The sequence below is a fragment of the Eublepharis macularius genome, chromosome 6 (assembly GCF_028583425.1).
Source record: "Eublepharis macularius isolate TG4126 chromosome 6, MPM_Emac_v1.0, whole genome shotgun sequence".
Taxonomy (NCBI): Eukaryota; Metazoa; Chordata; class Lepidosauria; order Squamata; family Eublepharidae; genus Eublepharis; species Eublepharis macularius.
In genome coordinates this window covers 44,581,996-44,601,893 of record NC_072795.1, presented here as the reverse complement: position 1 = coordinate 44,601,893, position 19,898 = coordinate 44,581,996, and the positions used below count along the sequence as shown (strand labels likewise).

At 43.5% G+C, this 19,898-nt stretch overlaps 1 protein-coding gene across 1 annotated transcript in view; it reads right to left on the bottom strand.

Annotated features, from left to right (window-relative positions):
- Positions 1–19,898, bottom strand: part of DOCK10 (dedicator of cytokinesis 10) — a 173,196-nt gene that overhangs the window by 30,431 nt on the left and 122,867 nt on the right. Inside the window, exons 40-44 of the mRNA XM_054982520.1 lie at positions 11,306–11,430; positions 9,157–9,269; positions 4,192–4,329; positions 1,734–1,916; positions 1,077–1,187 (exon numbers count right to left, since the gene is read on the bottom strand). Of these exons, the coding sequence (XP_054838495.1) occupies positions 1,077–1,187; positions 1,734–1,916; positions 4,192–4,329; positions 9,157–9,269; positions 11,306–11,430 (670 nt within the window). The remainder of the gene's footprint in view (positions 1–1,076; positions 1,188–1,733; positions 1,917–4,191; positions 4,330–9,156; positions 9,270–11,305; positions 11,431–19,898) is intronic.

Below are 19,898 nucleotides of genomic sequence, written 5' to 3'. Positions count from 1 at the left end.
ATTATTATTATTATTATTATTATTATTATTATTATTATTATTGAAATCATATTGTTATTCTAGGACTGTATTTTTCAAGATTTTTGAGATGTTCAGTTTGTTCTGTGCAAGAGAAATGCACTGGAAGACCCTGGTACTTGGTAGACCTGGAAATCTGGACTTTGCTCAGCTGTATCAAGCAATAACCAGTTGCTTTACAGAATCCAAAGGCATTATCAGTTGCAGGTTTCTGTTTCCCGTTACACCTATGAGTTTACCTATATAAATCTTGTTGTATTTGGTCTGTATGTTGGAGGGTTTTGGCTTAAAGAAATTTTATTTTAATTTCCATCGTCTTGTAGTTTCTGTTTCTGATTTAGCTCCATGAGAACTCCCACAGGCAGAGGTTATACATGCAGCTGTTGAACAGAATCTGATGGGGCCAGTCTGCAGTAAGCTGGCTTTAGCACAAAACTAAGAATCATTTGCACTCTGTTTCAGTTTCATGGGATTCTGCTTTGATAAGGTAGAAGAGACGGTACTGGATGCAGCTGTTTCAATGGCCACAGAAACAAATGCATCTTTGTAGGCCCAAATAGTTTACAATTACAGCTTGATACTGAGTAATCAGTTCATTCCACAAATTACAATGACTTCAGTGGAACTACTCATGATACAAAATACCACTCACTAAGAGCAAAGATACCAGACTTGTGATCAGTCTGAATTATGTAAAATGAGAATAATGTCTGTGAAATTTTTTAGGCCCCACCCCTTCCGGCCAGTTGCATTGCTCATTATATGTATTATACTGGTTTTACTGCATTGCTTTCTATTTCAGATTTATTGCTGCATGCATTATACATTTTATTGCATTGTTTTCTAATTTTGCAATATGCCCCAATGAGAAAGGCAGGCTATAAATGAAGCAAGTAAATAAATAAACACATTTGAAAATTAAGCCCACTTTTCAAGTCTATTCCATTTGCAAAAATTCTTTTTAGTAGTTTTTATAAAAGGACTACGATGGTAACAGAGGAGGATGTGTCTTGAGATCTACTCATCTGGAGTCATAAATAATAGAAAGGATGCCTTACTTTCATTTGCTTGTCTCCATTAGCAAAGTTATTTGTAATAGCCAGGGAATGCTGGAACCTAGAACCTCCAATCCCTGCATCTGCGATCAGCTGACTTACAGCTTTGATGAGCTGAAGAAGATGAAGAACAAAGGCAGTGTAAGCACAGGTAAATCAAGCAGAAGAGTAGGTGTTTCTCAGGAGAAGCATCAGCACCCTTGTGTTATCCCAAGATAAAAGCAGGAGGGTTGACAGTAGCCCAAGTGGTCCAGATTGGCAATTTGCAGGATGTCTGCTCCCTACACATGACAGCATGCTGCTTTTGAAAGAAGAGGATTTCAAAAGCAGTCTATGAACTACCACTGGAGACTGCTATTCAAAGAGAAAAATGATCAGTAATACCACTGAGTATATGTATAGAGTGCTGTCAAGTCTCAGCCAACTTGACAGCAACTTTGTCTCTATTTTGATCTGAGTTTCCTGCTTAACTTTGTATCCATGAGGACCAGAAGCATTCTTTTGCTGACCAAGGGAAGATAAAAATCTCAGTATTTTGCCAACAGACAGCAGGGTCACTTCAGAGTTCTGATCTGGAAGCTTTTGTTGCCTATCCCTGAGCAAAATATATTGTAATAGAAAACTGGGAGAAAATCAAACGGCAACCTCAGATTTGCTCACCTGTAAATGGGACCTGACAATTGATTTCTGCTTATTAAATTCAAAGTTCTTTCTCATGAAGAAATAAAGCAAAGCAGAGGCTTCCATCTGAGTTGACCGTGACCTGTGATTGCAGCACTTGAGAATCTCGTAGCAGAATGACCCACATAAGTCAGCTTGCCCTTGAAAGAATGCTGAAGGGAACTGTGGAGAACAAAATGCACAAAAAGGTTTTAGTACACCTTACTACAAGACAGAGCATTCTCATCTCAGTATATCAGCACAGGAAGCAAATCAAGAGTGTGAGCTTCTATAAACAGCTATAATTCAAGGTCAACTACCGCATACACCATCTGCATCTGTATGGTCCATCACAATGCCTGAAGACAGTCCTTGCATTAGGCATTATGACAGGCCTAAACTTGCATGGCATAGAGATGCCATCAGTTGCTGCCTCATCTTACACTCAAGTGTGACTAACTCACTTCTGCCTCTGCCTGAGTGAAAGGCTGCAACTGATGCATATTGGGCTGGATCTAGATTCAACGGGAAATTTCCACTTATCCCTCTTCCCACTGCAGACCTCCCCCACTGGGTCCTCTATCTGTTAGGAGCAGCATTACATGGGCATTAGTGGGCTGCAGTGAGAGGGGGGAGGAAAGCTTTTTGTAAAAATGCTTTGCCTTTGTGTTTTAAGTGAAAAAAGGCTATTCCTATTGACTTTAATGGAGTGCCGGATATTCAGAAATTCCAGATTTTCTAAATTCTCAATCCAAAGTATTTGCATTATGAATTACAAATTGGGATTTGGTGCTAGTGCACATCCCTAATAAATAATAATAAACACGAATTAGTGAAAAATCACCAACAGAGTAAACATATATAGTTATACCATTCTAAGTTCACTGACTTCAATGGACTTAGTACAGCTTTGCTTAGGATTGTTTCATAGCATTATTACCAATGTATTACCCATTACAATGAGGATACTGAAGGAATTAGCACAAAAAGAGCGCCATAAGTGGAACAGACACAAGTTACGACAGAGACCAGTAATCCCAAGGATATTTTATGAGCATGAATCAGATTACTTTTTTAATTTTACGTTATTTATAGCCCACCTTTCTCATTGAAACTCAAGGCAGATTACACTGTGTAAGTCAATATGATTAATGGCTGGGACAGTCAATAAACAATACATTAGGGTATGGATAATGGGGAGGATGCATTGGACTTTGATTTTGTTAATTTCTACACTCCCACACAACTTCACAGACTGCTGTCAGTCTGGTATTTAATTTCAAGCTCTTTCTGCTTGGTTTATCTTATGTTTCCCTTGGGCCTAGAGATATATTGCCAGCAGTGATATATTGCCAGTATTACATGTTGTGAAAGTATATCATGCTGTTTAGACCATTTGCTCTGCTCTGTGCTCAGTTCAAGTAATGGACACAATAAGCATCACTATGATTTACAAGAATTTCTGCCCAGAGTGATAGAGCGTAGGGAAGAATGAAATCATGATAGAGTGTGTGTGGTATGCGGGTGAAATCCATTATAACACTGGTAGGGGATGACTGGTCAGTATACGGAGCACAACAGTTCCCAGAGAAAGCCAAGGCTTAGCGTTAAAATAGATCTAATACCAGCACTCTTCTCCCAAATCCTTCTCTGTGAATTTTGACGCTGAATGCTCTCAGAATACTGACAGTTCTGTACTAGTATTTCATTTCAGTATTTAGTACTGGACATTATTTGATAAAAGTAGTCCAGTATAGTAGTCTGGTATGTCACTGCATTTGATTTTCAGCATTATTTGACCTTGGTCAGTATTTTATATCTGGCATACAATTAATTTTAAATGTAGGTGACTTTTGTTGGAACTCTGATGGTGGTGAACAGTGGCAACATTTGGCCTTTGATACGTAGCACATGACCTCCCCCTCCTCCCATGAGAGTATATTTGGCAGCAGCCATTACAGAGCAGAACTGTCACATACTACTCACCAGAGGCAAGGTGATATGACTTAGCAAACTTGTTACATGTTGCAACAAGCAATCTGTTTAGTAACCAATCCCAAACTTACATGTATTAGCCAATCACAAGTTTATAAAGCGCTATGTGTTAGTCAATAGTTGCAAAGCATGTCTCTTTATGTTTGTTGCAAGGTTCTGTTTTTTCAAAGTTGCTTGAGGCTGCTACTCTCAATAGGCATGCTAAATAAACTGAGTGTTCTGAAAACTGCCTCAGATATTCTGCTCTGACACCTCCAAAAGGGCATGTGTTTGTATCACTCAAATTTTGAATTAAAAATCCAGCTTTGAATTTTTCTGAAGTTTAATTTCAGCTCTAATCTAGAGGACACTGAAACCCTACTTTTTGGCAATCAGATTCTCTGGAAAGTAACATCTCAACCTGTTTCTCAAAATAAATGAATGATTATTTCTTATTACAAATAAAAAACCCCGAGGGACTTACCTTGCTCACAAACAACCTTAGAGCAGCGAAGACGTGTTTGAGTGCTGCTGCAGAGTGATTGATTTGCAAAAACAGCAGGTAGGTATCAAAGACTTTTTTCATCAGTGTATTCTGGCAATCAGATTGCTGCAATTGCTTCTGAAAAATTAACCAACAAACATTTTTCAGACTTTTAAAACTAAATTGGTTGATATTAGTGGAGGTTGCATCAGTGTCCCCAGTCCAAATGAGCATAGCCAGTTTCAACAGAGTTAGCAATGTAATGCCTACACACCTCCTTCAGCTCCACCACACTTGCAGTGCCATCCTAATCTAGTTATTTATTTATTTTACTTCATTTACAGTCCACTTTTCTCACTGAGACTCAGGGTGGATTATAAAATATAGAAAACAATTCAATCAGAAAACATAAGGCATCAAATGAACAATGTAATAGGATTAGAATTACAGAATTGGAAAAACAGTGCAAACCAGGGCTTTTTTTCTGGGAAAATTTGTGGTGGAACTCAGTGGGTTGCCCTTGGAGAAAATGGTCACATGGCTGGTAGCCCCGCCTCCTGATCTCCAGACAGAGGGGAGTTTAGATTGCCCTCTGCACTGCAGCGCAGAGGGCAATCTAAACTCCCCTCTGTCTGGAGATCAGGGGGCGGGGCTACCAGCCATGTGACCATTTTCAACTGGTTCCGGAACTCCGTTCCACCGCGTTCCAGCTGAAAAAAAGCCCTGGTGCAAACTCAATACTAAAGCATGATGTACCATAGTACAAAAAGTGGGTTACAAAGGTAGAACACAATGTGGTAAAAGGAAGGATATATACAATAACCATGCAGTAGATTACAGCCCTATTCTATTATAAAGACACCCTCTTGAATGGATCCATTCTACTACAATTCTAACCCCTTTATAAAAATGCCTTCCTGAACATTTGTTTTGCACATTCTGTGAAATGATACAAATGTGGGGGCCTTCCTGACCTCCTCAGGCAAGCCATTCTACAAGCTGGGAGCCACCAAAGAGCTGTGATACACCCTTTTAAGCCCACTGAAGGTATTTCCTACTTCCTTAAGTAAGTCTGCCCCTTTTCTCTTATTGCCACTTATGCCCATACTCAGAAAACTTACATGATGATCATTTCCACATGGTTACCTGCCCTGGGTTCAATGCAGTTGGGAAGCATTTTTTTCCTGCTTCCCCACAGCACTGGTAGATTCATGCACTTCCCAGGTCTTCCCTAGCTCCTCCTCCAAGTCTTTCTCAAACCTGCTTGGATGTGAAAATTGCAGGAAAGTTGGGATGGTTGCCATGTGGGTGGGAAAATTTTCTGTTCCTTTCCCTAAGGCATCCATTTCTTTTTCATAAATAATTTTGTATAATTTCACATCATTATATCGATATACTGTTATAACAATAAAACAATAAGGGTTCTGCTATTTTCCCAGTTTTCATTTTAAAAAAAGTAAGTTTGTAGCCTATTCCTTTAAGAAGATATAAGAGGAAAACCATATTCCTGCCACAAAGGGAACTAAAACCATTTTTTAAAAAAAAATGAAAGCTGGGAATCCACAGTACTCATTACACTTATTGTTATAATGGTATATCAATATAATGAGAGCCAGTTTGATGTAGTGGTTAAGAGCAGCAGGACTCTAATCTGGAGAACTGGGTTTGATTCCCCACTCCTCCGCTTGAAGCCAGCTGGGTGACCCGGGGTCAGTCACAGTTTCTTAGAGCTTTCTCAGCCCCACCCACCTCACAGGGTGATTGTTGTGTGGATAGTAATAACACACATTTGTAGATCGCTCTGGGTGTGGCATTAAGTTGTCCTAAAGGGCAGTATATAAATCCAATGTTTTTGTTATTATAGTATGAAATATTTTTGACACTGAGAGATCTCTGTTTTTCGGTGCTACACCTCTGAAGATGCCAGTCACAGCTGCTGGCGAAATGTCAGGAACTACAATGCCAAGACTATGGCGATACAGCCTGGAAAATCCACAACAACTATCATTCTCCGGCCGTAAAAGCCTTCGACAATATATAATACGAAATAGTTTCTTTTTTAAAAAATGAAAAAGCTCCAATGGTCTGGAGGAGGGGTATGGTTGCTGCTGGAGAATTGGGGCAGGGAAACTGCAGGGGACACCTACCATGTCGAAGCCCTGTTGCTGCTTTGTGTATCAACAGTCACACTGGCAATTGGAAAGCCACACAAGCCTCCTTTCTTTTACTTCTTGTCTTAAAACCCAACTTTCTATGAATCCTTTGGTAACACACTATAGCCATCCACAGGATGGCCCTAGCCTTGTGCATAGAACTTCTTCCCCTACTTTTTCTCCCCTCTGTTCCCCTGTGTTGACTTTTTGATTGTGAACTCCTAACTGATAAATAATAACTGCATTGAAGGCTTCACATTTGCTAGAGTTATCTTTTCTGCTGTTTAAGCTGTAAGAGATGCATCTAATCGGAACTGGAAAGAGCAATTTTATTTAACTACTAGCAACAGAGCCCGTCGTGTGGAAGAATACAACAGGCTCTAGAAAACTGATTTGGCGGGTCCCCCACTGCAGGGCCTTGGGAGAGCTGTGCCAGGCCTCCCTGCCACCTCCACTGCTGCTGTGGGGCCTTGAAAGGGCTGCACCACTGTGCCGGACACTCCCAAGTCCCCTCAGAGGCCTGGTGCAGGTGGCAGAGAGGCCCAGTATGGTGGTGAGACCCTTCCAAGACCCTGCAGTGGCCATGCTGCCATGGCGGGCTTTCCAGTTGCTGCAGCGGCCTCCTCGGGGTCTCCAGAGGGCTGTGCCAGGCAATTCTGGGCCTTCCTGCCACCATACTGGGCCTTTCTGCTGCGTGTTGCTAATGACTCACTTTTTATCTCCGCGAAGGTGCCTGTGAGTGCGCCTGCGCAGGGATAAAAAGTGAGTCGTCGCCAATACGGCTTGCCTTTTATATAGTAGAATCACTTGTTTACTGTAATTAGCATCTTAGAATTCAGTTGCCTGATTTCATAAACACATAAATGGTCTGATAAGTAGTTTGACTTGCCTCAGCTAGAGCCAGAGTCTTTGAAAGCCACACATTTATTTAAGGTTCCTGACAGCCTAATGAATAAAAAGCCCATGGCTTGGATCCTATGAATGAGTTCTCTGTGTGCTAGATTGTCTTTGCTGTGGAACTTGCTTTTCTGTTTGCACAATGGTCCATTGAAAATATTTGATCTTGTGCAAACAGAATTTTTGGTGGAAGAGGAATTGCACTCCATAGCAGGGTGCACAGAAATTGTTCATAGGTGTAAGAAGATGAGGACTAAAGCAGTCCCTTACACAGGTTTCAGAAAGAGATAAACCAAAGAATTAGAAAGATAGAGAGGTTTGGCGTCTGTTTACACTTTGTTCTTTACTGCCACGGGAATATCCTTTGATGTGTAGAAAGCTATTCTTAGGGAATTCCTCTTTGTGACACCTCATTTTTTTTCTTTATCACACTCTCCAACTTTCCTTTTCATCTTGCACTATGGATGCAGGCCCTCCTGTCTTGCCATCCATTGGTATCCTTAGATTAGATATGGATTTATCTCTCATCTTTCCTATCATGTATGGAGTTTACACAATAAAGAACTTGTATTTCTTTTCTAAATCTTAATCAAAGCTCTGAGTGATACAATTCTAAGTCCAAGTCCTTTATTTCATGTTCACAGACCAACAGGTCATAAGCAGACAGTATAAGTCTGTTTCTCTCTCCCATGCACACTCCCATGCAAGCTCCTATAATGACTCCTATGCATTCTGCTAAGAATAGGATCCAAGGTTTTCTTATCTCTAGAAGCCTAATATACTGATCTTAAATGCATTGAATTGGATTCTATGATTCTTCACAGAAGCAGATTTCACAGGTCATGGTGAGATGTGATGGGGAAGAAGAAGGTGTTGTGGCAAGATGCAGTGAGGAGGGGGAATTGCAAAGGAATTACTTTTTTGCTTCCACTAGTAGAACTTCAAGGCAGAAGGGCCTTTATTGGTGGAAGAAGGGGAGACTGCCTAATTCACCCCTCTTCACTGTAGCTCTTTTTTATGTGGTTATTTGTCCAGGTAATAGGGAGCTTCTTGAGGAAAGGGGAGGGGAATTTGCTTGTCTTGCATTTGAGGTTTATAGGATCCAAACCACTATAATTAAAATGCTTGATATTAATATTTCATTTACTGCTCAGTGTGATGGAATAATAAGATTAAACACAAATATTTTTGGATTACCTACTTCGTTGATCATAACAAAAGGGTTACAATATAGATTACAAGCTTGTAGTTATATCTCAAAATGCTGAAATAAACTATTTTGGGCTATAGGTTTTTGATGAGAAAAATGTAGTCATGCTGTTTGGGTAACAATGCATTGTGAGCTTTTGCAGAATTAATTGAGATCTTATCATAAACTTTCTAGCTTCCTTATATTTCCAAGCTTGCCAACGGTCTCTAGCTCTGCAAAGCTTGTTCCACAAGGTCGCTGCTGTTAAATTGTAGGCTCCATCACATTAATGTGTCTAGGAACTGTACTTACGTATTTCAGATGTTTGAAAGGGACACTGGTTACGCAACTTGGAAACCACTGTAACAAACAGGTATGAATCATAACACTGCTGTGAGCTCTGGAGAAATCACAGCAATTCCCTGGGCAGTTTATCAGGCACAGAAGTTCAGAGGAGAACAAATAGGAAGAGCACCAGTGACGGGCAAAAGGATGTCAAAAGCAGCAACGTAACAGAGAGAGACATAGTGCAAGCTGTGCTGGTCTGGAGCATTCTTGGTAGCTGCGCAAAGATGCCTCATAAGTATGACACATCTGGCTCATTCTTTGTGTTACGTGTCCCACTGAGATGCCAGTCATCTATAAAGGAACAGTTTAGCATAAACCATAAACAGAGAAGTTTCACGTAGAGCCTTTTTTCATGATTTTCATATAAGAAAGTTATACCTGGTGGTGTTGAGTGAAAAGACACAGTAGGTCAAGAATGGTGAGACAAACTTCCGTGGCAATGTTGGCTTCAGTATCTACATACTGCACAATATCTGTTTCATTAGAACCACCTAGAACAAAAGAAATGCCATGGAAAAGTTTCTTTCAAGGAAACAAGGGCAGGGCAATTATTTCACCAGTGAGGTGCTTAAGCTTACGCTCTTATGGGCTTAAGTATGCCTTTCCCCCCTCCCCTACTCAATTTTTCTTTTTTCCTTCCTATAACTAATTCTCAACTGTTGAGGATAATTATCATGCTCAATCTTCACAAGGCTGTTTGGGGTCCAGTGGGTTTTCAATGTGCAAACTAATATTTTGCGGGGGTGTAAGTGTACGCGCTCGCCCTCTGTACCCCGGTGCCTCCGTCTGAGTGATGCCCTCGAAGAACTCGGGCTTGGCTTAGCGGGCAGCCCTGGCTGGGGGGCAGGGAGGGCTTTGGCTGTGCAGCAAGTGAGGTGCTCGTGCACAGTCTGGGGCTGAGCCGACTTTAGTCTTTGCTCAGCTGCCTCTTGCCCTTCCAAGTGCCGGTGAGTTTGTGAACCAGGGATTATCTGTGGCCCGGAGCAAAGGAGGGCGGAAGGCTGAGAATGACCAAGGGGCATGGGGGACTCTCTCTCTGGCAAGGTCGGCCTCCGCTCAGCCTCAACTCTCTTCTCGTTCCCATCCGTGCATCCCCCTCCGTCCCTGCATCCTGCTGCTGCTGCTTCGTCTTAAGCTTCCTCATCACATTTGAGCTGTTTGCTTCTCTACAAAGCCCTCTCCTTTTCCTTAAGCTGATTAGTCTGTGGGGATCTAATAAAACTCACCCTCCTTAGCACCCCATCTGCTTTTTCTGTAATTTTTTTTGTATTTCTAAAGGACAGTAACGTTCCAGCATTGTGTTTTTATCGATAGATAGGAAACAATGCTTTTACATTACTGCTATTTGGGAAAAAGGTGCCATGGGAAATCACCACCAGTAGATATGCTCTCTGGCTCTGCAAAGAACCACTTTTATTCATTTGACCATTTGGACACGTTTCCCTTTTGATTTTAAATGCTCAATATAAATGATAATGATGGCCTTAAAAATGGCGTTCGAACAAACATGGCAAGTTGTTCACCAAAATGATCACCACACCTGATCCATTCAGGGTTCACATGATCGCGTGAGACCAATGGTGGTCGGAAAATTTGATGGGTGGGAACAATCAGTTCTCAACACCCCACAGTGCTATTTTCAAACATGAAAAGTTAGGGTGTGAAAATGGCTGCACAGAGATGCAGTACTGATGTGCATAGGGAGGGGTGGGGTTTCAAGAGGTGACGTCATTACAACGCATGCACAAACTTAAAAAAAAAAAGGGTGACGTGAATCCCAAAGCCCACAAAGCTCACAACAAAACTGGGGCTTGTGAACAAAATGCAGGACACCTATTTGAAACTTCTTGGACAGTGTGAAACACACAGGTGCAGAGCCGAATCTGTTGCGATCGTGGTGACTCCTTGGAAATGGCACGTTAACCCGTGAGTGTGAAATGTACCCTAATCCAGCACTCTAACCACTACATAAAACTAGGTCTTCATTAGCTGCAAAAAGCAGGACTCTGGTGAGGGGGCGAATATATTCTTAAACAAACAAACAAACATTTTGCTCCTTCTGGTTATTCTAGCTTTTGACTGTAAGTGTGGGGTAGTGACTAGAGTTTCAAAGTTGGATCTGGGAGACCCTGGTTTGATTCCCCGCTCTGCCACGGAAGCTTGCTGGGTGACCTTGGGCCATTCACACACTCTTAGCCTAACTACCTCACAACGTTGCTGTGAGTGGAAAAAATGGAGACCAGAATGATGTAAGCCACTTTGGGTCCCGGATGGGGAGAAAGGCGGGACATAAATGAATGAAAATTAATAAAGGATCTATTACAGGATACTAGTCTACTTGTTCTCAGTCACTCTGTTCTGATATTTTAATGAGCCTTTCTTCATATCCATGACCTTCAACAATCCAAGGACAAGCAGGGAAGTGGAATGAGGCAACTGTATGTTGTGCCTGGATCAAGTTTCAGCTGATAGTTCTCCTCCTTCTGGCTTCTAACGAAAGTCACAAGAGGGAAGTCAGGAATCTTACTTGCAATCGTGCTGTCTATCATTTGCAGGAGTTTAGGGTTGGAAAATGGATTTTTGCCTCGGATTATTGGTAAAGTTTGAGATCTGTGATGTTTGTGACTTTCACTGCTGGAAGCAGAATGAATCCTGTGAAAAGAGAAGGCAGAGCACTTTGGTTAACTGTTATATGCTATGTTTCAATAAATCCCCCCAAATCCTTCAGATTTCTCTTTATACAGTGGTTCCTCAGCCTTGTAGAGCTTGTAATACTTTATGAACTTTCAGACTGGATAGTGGAAACCACTACAAGATGGCTATCATGGGTGTGTGTGTGTGTGTGTGTGACTAACCACAAAATCACTGCTATACAGGCTGCAGCCAATCACAAAATGCTAGAAGGTTCCATGCTAAACTCCCTGAAGACGCAAATGTGATGTTTCTTGGGCTGCTGTGAAGCAACTCCTGCACAGATAAGGTGGAGTAAAGTGCAGGAAAGTTGGGATTGTCTCTGTTTTGAGAAAGAAATGTTTTAAACACAGACATTAAGTAGATAGGTAGCTGTATCTCACGTGTTTTCTTTTGATTGTGTAGGAGAAGCTTAGGTTTAGAAAAAACAATTTGATGCCACATTTTATGGGTACAGTTTATCCTTGCAAGCTGCAATATGGGCATTACATATTAGAGATCAGATCTCTGAGCAGTAAAATGAATAGTCCGCAACCTGCCTAGCATGTTATGTTTTGAAGTTTTATAAAGAAATGATTATTCATGTATTGGTGTATATTGTTCCATTTCATTCTCAGTATTCAAACAAATTTTCCAAAAGGATAACACCAATCAGTAGGAATGCTAAGGGCCAAACTACACGTATGGGTACTTAAAAAATTGGGTCTGGGTTCCCTGGAGCCACATACCAGCTGCAGGGGATGGCTTTTCAAAAATAAAGGAGAGCCCAAATGGTCTCAGAATACCACTGCAGGGGGAGGAAAGGTGCCTGCCTCCCCCCCCCCCGCCATTTTCCTGCACCAAAACAGTGCAGGGGATAGAGTTAATTTCCCCTATTTTTGATCTTCCATTGGGAATGGAAGATTTGTATTCACTTACCGTGAAGCTTCCTTTCTCGGTGGTTTGAAAGTGGGTCAGTCTTGACTGACAGGAAGTAGCTCCTCCTCTGTTCCAGGGTCGGTCAAATCAGACAATCCTTTAGGGGAGGGCTTTTCCTTGGCACGCCGGTTCTTTTCCAAGCCCTCTAGACTCTGCTGCTTTTGCTCAGTCCTTCCATGCTGGCCACTCTGTCAACAAAACTGAACACTAACACAACACTTAACCATAACCCAACATTCTAAACTTTAACCTGGATGGGTTAGACTGACCCACTTCCAAACCACAGAGAAAGGAAGCTTCACGGTAAGTGAATACAAATCTTCCATTCTCCTGTGGTTTGGAAGTGGGTCAGTCTTGACTGACGGGATATACGTCTAGCAGTACACCTTGGGTGGGCTAACTCATTCATAAAGCTTGCTGGAGCACCCTTCTTCCGAACGCTGCCTCAGCTATCTTGTCTACCCTGTAGTGCATTGTGAAAGTATGTACTGAATTCCACGTAGCAACCCTACAAATCCTATCCAGAGACAGAAAAGTTCTATACGCTGCCGATGTAGCTGCCCCTCTCAGAGAGTGGGCAGTGATTCCCTCTGGAGGAGTCAGCTGTCTAGCCTTATATGCTAGTGAAATGCAGTCCCTGATCCATGAACTGAGTGGATGTAGACACCTTTTCCCCTAGAGAGCTCTTCCTAAAAGAGATGAACATGTTTTCCACCTTTCTGATATCCTTAGTTGTGTCTATGTAATAGCTGAGGGCCCGTTTCACGTCTAATTTGTGCCATTCCTTCTCCTTTTCATGCTTAGGGTTGTTACAGAAGGATGGCAGTACAATATCCTCCCCCCCTGTGGAAAAATGAGTTTACCTTGGGGATGAAGGTTGTATCAGGGCTGAGCACTACTCTGTCATTATGGAAAATGCATAACTCTGTGTTTACCAACAAGGCTCTAATCTCAGATACCCTCCTAGCCGAGGTAATTCCCACTAGGAATAAGGTTTTAAGAGTTAACTCCTTGAGTGGGCATGTAGCCATGGGTTCAAAAGGTCCCTTAGTGAGAGCTTTTAACACTACATTCAGGTTCCAAGTCGGGAACCTATGAACCTGAGGTGGATTAATGAGCATAGTTCCCCTCAGAAATCTTTTGATATGTGGATGTCTGGTGAGGGACATCCCTCTTTTCGATCCTCTTATAGCTGAGATGGTTGCTGCTTGTCTCTTTAGGGTACTAGTGCTAAGTCCTTTATCCAATCCCTCCTGAAGGAATAGTAGTATCTCCTTCACAGATGCTGTTAATGGGTCACTGTCCTTCTTTCTACACCAGGTGTAAAAGGTTTGCCATGTTTTATTATAGCTCCTATTAGTAGATCTCTTTCTGGAGGCCAACGTGGTAGCTATCACACTGTCCTTATAACCTAGTTCTGACAGTTGCTGGCACTCAATCTCTAGGCTGTCAATTTCAAGGATGCTAGATCTGGATGAAACATCTTCTCCTGAGAAAGGAGATCCTTCCTCTGTGGCAGACTCCATGGTTCCGTTATAGAGAGATGTTTCAATTCCTGAAACCACGATCTCCTTGGCCAGAAAGGAGCAATCACTATCACCTGTGCTTGTTGTTGCACTACCCTTTGAAGTACTTTGTCCAGTATTTTTATAGGAGGAAAGGCATAGAGAAAAGCCTGGGGCCAATCTTCATTTAGCGCATCTATACTTAATGCCCCTTGTTCCTTTTGTCTGGCAAAGGATTTTCGTAGTTGTGTGTTCTTGCTCAAAGCGAACAGGTCCCCTTCCGGGTTCCCGTATCTCATACACACCTGAGTGAAGATCTTCCAGTTTAGTGCCCACTCTGCCTGGTTGACTCTGTTCCTGCTCAGCCAGTCTGTCACTGTGTTCTGCGTCCCCACTACATGGATGGCCTTTATTGATTCCAGATTCTGCTCTGCCCAGAGCATGATCTCCTCTGCCTCCTTGTTCAGGCTTCTGTACCTGTTTCCTCCTTGCCTGTTCCCATACACTTTTGCTGTTGTGTTGTCTGTTTGTATAAGTATATGGTGTCCTCTCAGTACTTCCTGGAGTTCCCATAATCCCATCTTGATGGCCCTCAGTTCCAGCCAGTTTATGCTGTTCTCTCTTTCCTTTACTGACCAAGCACCTTGAGCCATGCGGCCCCTTGTGTGTGCTCCCCAGCCGGTCAGGCTTGCGTCCATAGTCAGCACTATCCTTTCTGATTCCCTGACAGGAACCCCTTCTTCGAATCTGCTCGGTGTCAACCACCAATTCATTTCCTCCTTCAGTGTCTCCAGTATTTGTATGCGTCTGTGTCCCTTGTGTGCTATGATCCTTTGAAAGGGTCGTAAGAGTCTCTGTAGCGGCCGTGAATGAAATCTGGACCATGTTAATGTGTCCTGACAGGACACCATCATTCCCAGTAGCTTGGCTAACAGCATGACTTCCACCTTTGTCTCCTTCTGAATTACTCGTATCAGTGACAAAATCTTTTCTTGTCTCTCTTTCGAATTAAACGTCCTGTCTTTGACAGTATCTATGGTCACTCCCAAATGCATTATCCTCTGTGTAGAAGAGAAATTGCTCTTGTCCCTGTTGACCACGAATCCGTGACTCTCTAGGCAAGTAATAGTTGTTTGAATAGCTTCCACCCCCATCGGAAGAGAGGGAGCTTTTATTAGGATGTCGTCCAGATATGGGAATAGATGAATTCCCTGCAGTCTGAGAAAGGCTACCAAGGTCACTAGCACCTTCGTGAATACTCTGGGGGAAGACTTGAGCCCGAAGGGTAGAGCCTTGTACTGGAAGTGTTCTCCATTGTACGCAAAGCGAAGGTATTGTCTGTGTGTCTCCCTGATGGGGATATGCAGATAGGCCTCTGAGAGATCTATGGAGTCTAGAGAGTCCCCCTTCTGTATGGCCCTCGTGATTGACCTCAATGTCTCCATCTTGAATTTGTGCGATGCAACGAACTGATTCAGCCAGTGCAGATCCAGAATAGCTCTGATATCTCTGTTCTTCTTCGGTACAATGAAGAATACTGAGTGCATACTCCCCTATTCCAGTGTCAATACTGGTTCTATGGCCTTGATTGTTAGCAGGTTTTGAATCGCTCCCATTATTTGTAGGTGTTTTGATTCTAAGGGATTCTTCTGTATGTGAACCACACGATTTGGAGGTAGGGACTGGAATTCCAGAGAGTAGCCCCTGGATACTGTTTCCAATACCCATTTGTCTGTAATTGTCATTTCCCACTGTTTTGAGAATTCCTGCAATCGACCCCTGATTGGTGCGATTACTGGCTGACCATAGTCATGTCTACTGGGTCTCTTTCTGTCCTGTGGCTTGCTGACTGGTTTTCTGAAAGGAGAAGGATCTGTTGTCACTTCTAGGTCTTGGTTGCCATCAGATCTTGTAAGATCTTGAGGTACTCTGTCTGCTGGGGCGCTTGGAGTAACGAAAGGAGTGCCTATCTTTAGTCTTCAAGTCCTTTTTCTTGGATGGAAGGACCTTCTTCTTCTCTGCGTCCTCCACCAAATATTTGTCTAGGGCTTCTCCAAATAATTTGGCTCCCATGAATGGAATCGCTGTTACCTTGCTCCATGCAGGAGGATCCATGTCCCAATTTCTCAGCCAGGTATTCCTCTGAGCCGCGACGTTAAAGCCCATCGCTCTTGAGGACATTTGGAATGAGTCAAGAGTAGCATCTGCTGCAAAGGCTATAGCCAAAGCTATTTTCTTAACCTCATTCTTAACCTTCTTAGGCACCTCTCTGCCTGCTGCTGCCAGATTAGATGCCCAAGTAAATGCTTCTCTGGCGAATAGGGGCCTGGTTGCCAAGGCTCTGAGAGAAGCAGGCAAGGTCTCAAAGTCTCTTTGTAGTGCCTGTTCAATTTTCTCTGATGGCTCCTTGGGCATTCCTTCCACGCTCATAGGCAGTACTGATGTGGTGGCCAGGCTGGTTACTGGATCATCCACCACTGGTAGCTTGAGTTTTCTTGTCGCCTTGGGGGCCAGGGAGTAAAACTTATTAAACACAGATTGGTACATCTTAGGCTTGGCTGGGTTTTCCCATTCTGCTTTTAAGTTACTATGAAAAATTGCTGGTAGAGGTACTCCCATGTTTGTAGTGCCCACCTTAGGGAGGACCTTCTCTAAATCTTGAGGAAAGGCTGGGTCTGGTTCCTCCTTCCCCGTGTTTGTCTGAGCAATTTCCAGAGTTTTCAGAACCTTGGGAAGTAATTTGGAGAAAACCTCCTGGGGGAAGAGTCTGGTTTGGATAACAAAATCAAAAAGAGTCCAGTAGCACCTTTAAGACTAACCAATTTTATTGTAGCATAAGCTTTCGAGAATCAAGTTCTCTTCTTGATTCTCGAAAGCTTATGCTACAATAAAATTGGTTAGTCTTAAAGGTGCTACTGGACTCTTTTTGATTTTGCTACTACAGACTAACACGTCTAACTCCTCTGGTTTGGATAACGTCACCATTCTCTTCTTGTTCATCAGAAAGTTCCCCTTCCTCACTGTCAGAGTGATGGTCTGAGGCCTCTGGGTCTGACTGGAGTTCCTTCAACAGACTAGAATTTCCTTCCAAGTACTTCCCCTGACCTCTACTTCTTTTGGCTTTAGGGCAAGTAGAGGAGAGTTTGGGCCTGGCTCTCTTTCTTGGCCCTGGGGTTGGTTCACCCTTCTGTGATGTCCCTTGGTCCTTAATTGTGTCCATCACTTCTTTAAACACCTGTCTTTATCCAGGCCAGCAGGTTTTCTTTGGCCTCTGGCCCTGAAAGGTCTAATTGGCTGCCCTCCTGGCATTGTCCACTGGGGCCTTGTGAGGATTGAGTGGAGGCAGGAGAATTAGACAAGTCTGGGCCTTCAACCCTGCCTGCAGCAGTGCTAGGCCCTTCCATGCCTGTCTTGGATGCCATTCCTGCCAGAAAGCACTTTCCTACCTAAAGGGAAAGGGGGGGGAGGGGGAGAAGAGAGACAGAGAAAATGAAAGGAACCCAATCAGAACTGTATGGACCTCTGAAAGACAGGCTCCCCTGCAGTGCTCCTACTCAAGAGTAAGTCCCCTCCTTTCCCAGTGCCCCAAAGGGTCACTTACCAGGCTTCCAAAGGTTTTAGAAGCTCTCCCTGCCACTGCCGCTGTGAGCGTGCTTCGGCGGAGCTTGCCTTTTGCGTGGCGTGGCACTTGCTACACGCTCGCTGCCTGTGCCATTCCTTCCTCCTTGCCTGATGCTCTTGCTTTGTAGGGCTCCTGCCACGCTATTCCCCCTGGTGTTCTGCTGCGTGGAGCGCATAACCGCCGCTGTCGGGTCCCAGCGCCAGCCTCGCTCCCCCCACCCTGTCCTGCTGCGTAGTGCCGCTGTCTGCTTTTGGCGCTGAGGTTGCTGCACACTGCCGCGGCTGCAGCTGAGGCCGAGGAAGGTCGTCTCTGTCTCCCAAGCCTCAATGGTCGTGGGTGGTGGGTGGGTTGGGGTGGAGGGACAAGCCCTTCCTCTTCCCCAGGAGGCAATTTGATTTCTTTTCCTCGTCTTCTCTCTCTCTCTCTCTCTCTCTCTCTCTCTCTCTCTAGGATCGATGCTCTGAAGAGCACAATGATTCGACTCCCTGCAAGAGCAGGGCCGACAAAAAACTGGTGTGCCAGGGAAAAGCCCTCCCCTAAAGGATCATCTGATTCAACCAGATGATGGAACAGAGGAGGAGCTACTTCCCGTCAGTCAAGACTGACCCACTTCCAAACCACAGGAAAATATCCTGTGCACATGGCACAGCAAAAACAGGGAAGTAACTCCCCCACAACACTGCTTCTGCACAGGAAAATGGCTTGGGGGGAAGGCAGGACACCTTCCTCCCCCCACAGTGCTGCTTTGATTCCAAATGGGCATTGCTTTATATTTTAAAAGCCATTTTCTGCAGCTGTTTTGTGGTGCGGGGAAACCCAGTTTGGCCTGGGGAACCTGGACCCAATTTGTTAAAAACCTGAATGTGTAGTTTAGCCCTAACATTTAATTCACGTCAAAAAATGAAGTCCTTCTTTGGTAAGGTGTAAAGTGAAGTGAGGGTTAGAAGTTAGTGCTATGCGCCTCAGTTGCCTTTCCTTCACACTTGTTCTCCTGTAAACATGCAACAATAGAATGGCCTAGAGAAAGGTTTCATTCAGAGAGGCTCCAGCTGTAAAGTGAGATCACTTTTTATTTGGAAATGAGAAGCGAAAGAACGGATCATTTCCCCTCATGCTTCATTCGCACCAGCCATATGTGACAACACAAGGCAATTATAGCAGTAATTGGTATTTTTCAATCCTTAAGAAATACAACAAGAATACAATACAAAATGTATATTAAAGTCTACACACTGAGCAGGATAAAAAAAATATCAAGTTCTTCTGAGGAAGGACAATGTCTTTAAGAAAACTAGTAGCATTAGCCCTCAACACACAATCCCTCTGTGCATTCAATCAACATGCAGAGAGGAAGAGTGGGCATGAGGGTGCTGGCCCTTTCTCTGTCTCAGTGTGACTGCTGTCCCATCAGCACTGTGCCTGTGCTTGGGGGAAGTGAACACACGTATGCTTCCTCCCCATATTCAGGAATGTTTGGAAAGTGGTGCCGTAGTCACAGGGAGGGAACATACCTGTGCACACTTCCTCTACACATACTGGTGATGGCACAAAGGTGGGGGTGTTGCATGCTTGTTCCCAGTCTCCCTTTCCATTTGCTGACTGAATGGGCAGAGGGGTCATTATCATGAGAATTATACTGCCAACATCATTCTGAAGGCTGATCAACACCTGATGTGGGAGATCTTTGACCAGATCTTAAGCCTTAATCACCAGATTTGATAAGAGCAGCAACTCCAATGGCGAGAGAGGGACCGACTGCTTCTGCCCTTCTCTGTTTCCTCTGCCTAAGGACCCTTTCATATAGACTCTTTAAACCTACTTGGCTTCTGAAGGCAAATGGATTTTTTTAAAGCTTTCACACATCTTAAGGATAAAATGCAACAACACTTAATAAATAAAACATTGGAGCAAAACAGGGTTTGGAAAACCTGGATTAAAGCTTCATTAACTACAGGAGGCGACATTTTATCCTTTAGACGAGTGAAACTTTTTAAAAAACAGTTTGCCTTCAGAAGCCAAAGTGGATTAAAGACCCTATATAAAAGGACCTAAATGACAGGGACCCCTAAAGTTGCTGTTGCCCCAGAGGCTCTTACGACTCTAGGACCTATGCAGCCAGAGTTGCAAGTAGGTTCCACTTCGGCTCATACCAGAGCATCATGATAGGAATGATGTGGCATAAAATGCTATTTCATGATAAAACAACCAGCGGTGTTTGAACAGCTGTCCCCCCCCCCCAATCATGGGTCTGTGTTATGACTCCCTGGGATTGTCCACACACAGGCCAAAATGAATGACATGTTTGTGAAACAGTAAGTCTGCATTCCTTCCTCTTCAAGAAGGTCCCTCAGAATATTAACATGCCACGAAATCAAACAGGTCTC